At 30.9% G+C, this 8577-nt stretch overlaps 1 protein-coding gene across 1 annotated transcript in view; it reads left to right on the forward strand.

Moving 5' to 3' along the window:
* Positions 1-5854: 5854 nt before the first annotated feature.
* The window catches only part of LOC127710880 (toll-like receptor 13), a 4001-nt gene continuing 1278 nt past the window's right edge, over positions 5855-8577 (forward strand). The window contains exon 1 of the mRNA XM_052216838.1: positions 5855-8577. This exon is cut by the window's right edge and continues 1278 nt beyond it. Coding sequence (XP_052072798.1) covers positions 5876-8014 — 2139 coding nt within the window. The 5' untranslated portion in view covers positions 5855-5875 and the 3' untranslated portion in view covers positions 8015-8577.

An 8577-nucleotide genomic window follows, 5' to 3' on the forward strand; every position in this document is an offset into this window, starting at 1 on the left:
TATCGATACACATTAGTATCAATTATCTCTCTCTTACTCTCTCTCTCTCTCTCTCTCTCTCTCTCTCTCTCTCTGTGTGTGTGTGTGTGTGTGTGTGTGTGTTTCTGCATTTCATATCTTAGTAGCAACACCTACATATATACAAATTCATCTCAGCATTCGTTTTTATTTCAAAAGGAAGGTTTTACAGCAAAATACACATGTTAGATATTTTATCGATTTTTCGTTTGAAATATTTTTTGTTAGCTCTGTGATTGATTTTGTATTCTTTTTAAATAGAACACTAAGTCTTATCGAGCTTTCCAGTCGGTTCAAGTCAAGAATTTGCGAGAATGATATCTTTGTAGCGTTTAATAAAAATGGGAGACACAATATTCATTTTCTCCTGTACTAATTGACTTATTTACATAAAAGCTTAATACAAAATTATATAAAGGATGTTAACTATTACGCATCAAGACTTATGATTGTTTCAATTTTCTTTCGGGTTTAAATTACCAATATTGAGCTTCATCATTTTGTTCTCATTAAAACTTGGATCGACTGGTACTATTACTGTGCACTTTATCTCTTTGGTTTTCATTGGATGTTAACCAAATTTTTCTGAAAATGTCTTTATATCTTGCCGGGTATTATTGCATATTTAAATCTAAGATTTGAAAAATTTTATTGAAAATTTCCATGGATGAAGATAGATTTTGTCATTTTCTCACATGTTTAAAGCGGGGATATAAGTCATCAATCTCGGGCAATTGAATGTAAATGTAACAAGCTACATTCAACAAAATTACCAGACCATCATTCCGTTGAATTTGAATTAATTATATAATGAGATGTTTCTTCTTCTTCTTTAAGTTTCTAGCGATCCTTCATTAATTGAAGATTATTCGCCGGGCGTCGACTTTAAAATTTGATTTATATTTTACAAGGTAACCCGAAAAAAGAAATCAAAATCAAAATCAAAATAATATAAAGACATTTGAAAAATAACATTTAGATAAAACTATATACATTTGATAATAATATCAGTTTAGGGTAGAAAATAGGGATTAAAGCAGATTCTGGTATCATACTCTTAAAACCCTGTACTGTACTGCATGGAACTATTTGTTGTGGCAGTTGATTCAAAGGAGTAGGCCCGGTAAGACCCCTTTTTGGCCTCAAAATATAGCAGTTTTACAAATTTGTTAAAGATATAAACGTTTAGCTATTTATTGAAAGAAGAATACTTCTATTACACAAATATGGGCTGTTTTTGACAAAACAATGCACATGCATCAGGTACTAGCATCATTCATTCATGCAAAATTACTGAAATGTTTTGAAATTTAGTAAAAGTCTGTATCCAAAACGCCTAATTTCAAGTGGGTACCAATTTAGGTCTGTCATCTTGTCAGTAACTGAGCTGGTGTTGTGGAACCGTTGCATGAGAAGCGGGCTGCTCTTCTCTGTACTTTTTCAATTTGTGATATTTGTTGTTTTTGATATGGATCCCAAATGGTTGAGCAGTACTGTAATTTTCGTCGGACAAGAGCTTTGAATGCACGAGCTTTAACTTATGTGAGGCTATTTAAAGGTTTTTGCGAATCAATCCAAGAGACTGGTTTGCTTTTGATGTCATGTTATCGATATGTTTATCCCATTTTAAGTTTGATTGAATAGTTAGGCCTTAATATTTTGTAGAAACAACTTTTTCGAGTGAGTGATTATGTAATTTGTAAGTGAAGTTTAACGGTTTTCGTTTTGTGTAACACTGAGAATTTTGCATTTATCAGGGTTAAAATGCATGAGCCAGTCCCGCTCCCATCTGCCGGCCGCTTCTAAATCAGACTTTAATTTATTTGTGTCATCAGGTTTTTTATAAATAATACTGTCATCTGCGAATAATCTTAATGTACTATGTTTGATATCTTCTGCCAAATCATTAATAAAAATTAAGAATAAAATTGGTCCAAACACTGTGCCTTGTTTTACTCCAGATGTTACAGGAATTTTATTTGCTGTTGTACCTTCAAGGACTACTGTTTGTGTTCTGTTTGTTAAAAAGTCTTGTACCAAATGTAATGCATTGTAATTTATATCATAAAAGACGATTTTATACATGAGGTGAGGGTGTGAAACTTTGTCAAATGTTTTTGCAAAATCCATTATTATGATGTCAGTTTGAATGTTTTTATTATTTGAATTTACCTCTGGTTTTTTGTTCTTCATAGACTGGAAGTTAATATTTACTATTTTTAAATTTTTAAAGGTCTAAGTAACTTATTTTGGATCTTTGTACCTTTTTCATTTTGTTTTTCGTTGTCCTTTTGTGAGATTGGTGATGAGCATGCATGGGGCTGTTCAGGACTACCAATGTCACTTAATAACGAAAAAGAATTGACAGATGATGATAGTTCAGTATGGTTAAAAAATGAATTGCTAAAGTTTGGGCGTCCACATTTAATGTTTCCGACCAATTGTCCAAAATGTAAAAAATTGTGATTTTTGAAATTCTTACCTTTGATCGCAGTTCAAAAATCTGCACAACTTCAGCACTCTACGACAGGGTTTAATCAAAGGAAATGATATCAATAGTCACAATAAGACCAATATCAGCCGTTAAGTATGTCGGTCCATTATTTCTTTTAATTTACCCTTGTTGTCACCGTACTAATATGTGTATTCATTAATAGGACAATATATCTAAATGCACTTGAACAAAACCCAAGGTATGGTAATAACGGTGTTATCCTACCAATATATAGATATTTGGTTGCGACATGATCACAAATATTTTTGTGAAGTAATATGAATATGAAATCAAAGGAGATGTGGGGTAAACAGCAATGGACAATATCGAACGACATAAATCGCCAAAAGCAACACCATATATAACAAAAAGACACTAGCTCAAGTTTTGTTTTACTTGCAAATGAACATATTGCTCTTATTTAGACCAATTCTGATAATAGTGACTATACGTCAAAGTAGTTTACACATAGTACTTCATAAACAGTATATCCAGACACGATATTTACTATGCCTTCAACAGACAACAGATAACTCTAGATCCGTTTATCCAGTTCTGCCATCTACGTTATCGAACAGTCACAGCTACAAACTATGATGCTGATATCCCAGGTATACGGAAAAATCAATCTGAATAACATTATCTTTTTGGAAGAGTTTATATAATTATTTCTCGTTATTTTACTAGTAAAAAGAGAGTATTAAACACACTAGATATGGACCAATATATGACAAAAGATTTCATGAGACAGGATTTACAGTGATAATTTTACATTTATGGTTCAACAGTTGAACTGTTACTGTTGACCCTCTTGGGGTTCAACTAAACGGACAGAGAATAAACTGTGTGTGAAAAGCACAACAAATAAGTGTTTTTAAGGGAAAAGTATCGAAAGCGTAACAGACCTGAGAACTTTTCGAACGTAAAACGTTATGCTGCATTTACATCATTAGTGTTAATTCATATGAAACATAGGGACACACAACAAGTAGTCAAGTTTCTCTTTATTAGATGATTCTTTCTTCAACATATTCACGGTAGGTATGGTGTTCGTATGGGATCGTCTTTTTTCGAGTGATTTGATCGAGTTTTATCGAGTGTGATAACTTTTGTTCGAGTGAATATGATCTAAAATGTAAACAAACATACCCCCTTTTTGGTAAGATGCGACACAGACATTTAGACTAAATATGCAAGATCATACAATGTGAGTTAGTATTGTGACAACAAGATATAACATTTGTTTGTGTTTTCCTAGAATAATTTAGCCTTAGAATGTCCTCCTAATTTTTTGAGAGCAGTCAGGATTTTTTAATTTTATAAAAAAAATTCTTATGGGTTTAAAACATTTTTGTATATTAATTGTGACAATTTCTGAATATATGTTATTGGCTTCCCCTCAATTACAGATATAAAAATCAATAAATTCAATGCCTTCTCTTTTGTACATACTTTCTTAACAAAACTAGGATCATATCTTTAAAATCCAAGACATTTTAAATATTGTGCTCGAAAAAGCCTGTACAATGTAAAAGGACGAATTTTTAGCGACATACAAGGAAATTATGCATCATTTATGCTTACAACATGCATAGTACCTAAGAATAAGATGAAAGATAATGAATAAAACTATTTTACTTCTACATAGCAGTAAATCGATTTAATTGTGTCGAATTTCCCCCCTGGTTTCCACAAGAAAAAAAAACATCGATTTAGATAAAACATATTTTATTTGCATAAACACAAACTTGAAACACACAAGTCAAAAAGACTTATGAAATCTTCTCTATCTAACATATTTAACAATAAAATATATAAGAGCATGCATACCTTACATAAAATTTTAGCATTTTTATAAATTGGACAGAAAAATTAAGTGGCACAAAAGAAAAATAGAACACTAAAAACAACAAGGAAATAAATTAATAGAAAAAAATCCTAACTGAACGTAGATGATGATGTGTGTATGTTTTTCCATCTAAACAATAAGGAATCTCTCCAACCATTCAATAAACTCAAACACATGTTTAAAGATATTTTCATTTTGCTGCTGAGTAAGTAGACAACTACCCGATATTTAATGAACAGCTACTTAGGAGCTATCTAAGATTTTCTAAAAGCTTACCTCGTTTTTCTAAATATAAAATAGAAATGATACGAATATTCGCGATACACACCGCTGCGGCAAGATGGGTCAGAAATAATATTAACTCTATACAGATCATAATTTAAGAAGGAAGCAGAACATCGGTCTATTCAGTCGAACAAACACGATCTCAACCGGACACAATACTACCGTGATATTAAATAAATATTAAAAATAAACCATACACCTGATTTACAAATTTCATTACTTTCATTATCGGTTTCAATAGGAAACAAATCAAACGCTTGTATCGCATACTCACGTCGACTTAATTTGTCAGTTGAGTGAACACACAATGACAGAGGATCCTCACGGTGAATATTTTGTTATATAATCATATTGGTATCATTACATATCACAACTCCACGTTTACTAAATAAAGTCTGGTAGTTGCATTTACAGCCTGGAACGTTTATATCATGAGATTTGACTGCACTCAATAGTATTCTTACTAGCTGTTGATATTTATAAAAGAAAAGGATGAAGTACATGTTACTTGACTGAAAAGATAAATAAGATCTTTATATTTTAAAAATGATTTTTTGGATAGATCCATGTCAGAATTTTTACAATGAATTTGAACATCTCTTCAATATCAATTTGTATTTTTTACGAAAATAAAATAAAAAGTAGAGTTGGTAGCCCAAATTATTCAAATGTTCAAGGGTCAACCCATGCCTTTTTAAAAGGTTATTTTGTGAGGTATTAAAAATTTCTAAAAAATGTGCACAGAGCAAGGGGTATAAATATCTACACATTAATGACAATTAGCAATGACAGAGGAGTTCTTGGGATAATGTACGGCATACAAAATTTTAATCCTGGTATCTATGATGAGTTTATTTTAGTTTATTATGTACAGAATTCGGATGAAATAATTAGAAAAACACCTCATTGATAATGTTAATATCAGGAAAAAGAACAGAGTGACATGCATTATATAACATTGTTATTCTTAACAGATGTCTATAATTTGTTAATGATATGCATGCACTTGAAATGAAAATAACAAAAAAAAAGAACAATTAGTGGATCCTTTTGAGCCCCAAAAATTTATTTGAACATTTTAACAATAATGTGACAGGAAATAAAAATAAATTTTTCATTAAAATAACAGTCAACTGAAACTATAAATTTCAATAAGGAAATATAAACACTACATTTATATAGTTGTCATAAAGTTATCGTGTCACAAGTAATATGTTTGTGTATAAGTGATGGATATGAAGAGGATTGCTTTTATTTTATTTTCTGTATGTATTGGATATATTTGTTTTTGTCTTACTGAAAACAAAGACAATTGTCGAAAAATTTCCAACAAGTGCTGCTTTGTTAATAATAGTAAAGCAACCTGCAAATGTCTACGTTATATTCCATTTTTAAATGAATCTGTTTTGACTTTGGAACTAAGATGGTGTTATTTACCGCATATTACGAGACAAACTTTTCAAAATATTTCATCTAACAAAATCATTCACTTAGCATTTAAGAAATATAATTCAATTAGGACAATATCAACTGACGCATTTTCAGATTTTAAATATTTGAAGACCTTAGAAGTTTCCTGTGAAAAGCAATTAGATGTATTACATTTTAAATCATCATTGAAAAGTTTGAACGTATTACTATTCAAAAAATTGTTTTTAAAACGTAACGGCTGGACTTCATTACCAGATAATTTGTTTGCTTATTTAGCTGGATTTAACTTGTCAGTTCTGTCATTAGAAGAAAATGGTTTTGAAATAATGAATGCCTCCATATTTAAACCAATGTCTGGATTGAGGAAGTTTGTTTGCAAAAAATGCTCTATAACATATCTAAATGCAAACGGGTTGAAGACAGTGGAATCAATTGACTTTACCAATAATAATATTATCGAAGTACCAGATTTTTGTGATGCTACAGGAAAGCATAGTCTGGCTCCAATGTTAAAATATTTGACACTTTCAAAAAATACAATTAGACTTATATTACCAAATTCATTTAAATGCTTACAAAGTCTCGAAACTTTAGTTCTCGATGGTAATATAATGAAAGAGCTGACGAAAAATGGATTTTCTACGTTGCCAAGTCTGATAAGATTATCTATTAACAATATTCCACGATTGAAAAGAATTCGAATGAAGGCTTTTAATAGTACCTCGCTTCGCATTTTACAATTTAGACAAAATGGTTTTCGATTTGATAACGATAATACGTACCATTTCCGGGACCTTTTTATAAACACGTACAACTTGAGGAAACTGGATTTAAGTAAAAATTACTTGCCTCATAAGAAACAGCATGTTTTGGGGATTATTTCCCCATTAAAAAAGTTGCGCAAATTATATATGGAAACTACTGGACTAGCAGAAATCCCAGAAGGACTATTTCAAAACATGCCTTTTTTACAAGAATTAACTCTAATTGGCAACAAAATAGCAAGATGGCATCCATCAACATTTGCAAATATGACGAATTTACGAAAATTGCATTTGGATGGAAATCTAATTCACATTATAAACAAGACGTCGTTTCCAAGAATGTTGTTAAATAAACTGGAAATATTTGAAATTTCAAACAATCCATTTTGGTGTACATGTGATCAAAGATGGTTTTTAGACATGTTGCGGTCAACCAATATTACTAAAAAGATTCGTAATTGGCCTAAATTTTACTCCTGTGCATATCCGGAGAATCTAAAGAACTCTTTACTTGATAGTTATAGACCAACTGATGCTGAATGCGAGATTAATTATTTTACATCCATTATTATAATAGCTGTTTGCTCTGTTTTGATATTTGTTTTTTTCTCAGCGTTCATATTGTATAGATGTCACATTAACATAAAGAATTTGCTTTATTTTGCCCGTGTTCATCACCGCATTAAAAAAGGTTATTTGAAACTAATGTCGTGCAACGATTTTGATTTTGACGCTTTTGTCGTATATTGCGATTCCGATCGGCAGTGGGTACATAATGACTTGATAAAAAGATTGGAAGGTAATGAATTGAAAATTTGTATCCACCATCGAGATTTCCAGATTGGAGAACCAATCATAAATAATATTGAGAAATTTATGAACAAAAGTTGGAAAATTATCGTTGTTATGTCCAATGATTTCGCCAAAAGTGAATGGTGCCAATGGGAAGTGAACTTAGCTCTAGAGAGAAGACGTCGTCAAGGCATGAATGCGTTAGTTTTAATAATGTACCGTCAGATTGACTCTAAACATATGACAAGTGGACTAAGAACACTTCTAAACACAACTCCACATTTAATATTTACAGAAGATTTCGGTGAAGGTATGTTTTGGAATGCAGTCCTTAACGGTATTAACAAGTCTTTGATGTTACCACCAACGGCCATTTTATGAAACAGCTAAAAGTGTTATTTGAATATTAAATATTTCAAAAAGAACAAGTTTGAGTTTGATATCAATTTTAGTTATCTTTTAATCAATTGTGTAGCTTTACTTATAGGTTAGATAATACTTGGTCATGTTTTATGAATATTTAAAACCCAAGGGGTAGCCGAGGGGTTTAAATGTTCATAAAACATGACCAAGTATTGTCCGACCAATTTAGAACATATTCTCACCTTCGAGTGACATAACAAAATTAGCACCTCCCATTGTAATAATCAAACCTTAATATGAGCTCACTTAAAGTGTTAGCATTGTTAGTAAGAGGGATGTAAATCTCGTTTATGGTCATTTCAACATATGGAATGAAATAGCAATGAGATAGTTTTGTGATAATACAAAAGGATAAATTATTAAGAAATGACGTATTCATCTGCTTCAGGTACAATTTAATACTTATAATTTATATATAGATTCCTTCACTTTAAAAAGCACACAATGTTATATAAATCAGCTTTTCTAAAGTTGTATAATTTTTAATAATCACAAACTTCATCAAATGATTTTGAAATTAC

Source organism: Mytilus californianus, unplaced genomic scaffold (assembly GCF_021869535.1).
Source record: "Mytilus californianus isolate M0D057914Y unplaced genomic scaffold, xbMytCali1.0.p SCAF_8, whole genome shotgun sequence".
In the NCBI taxonomy this organism is placed as follows: domain Eukaryota; kingdom Metazoa; phylum Mollusca; class Bivalvia; order Mytilida; family Mytilidae; genus Mytilus; species Mytilus californianus.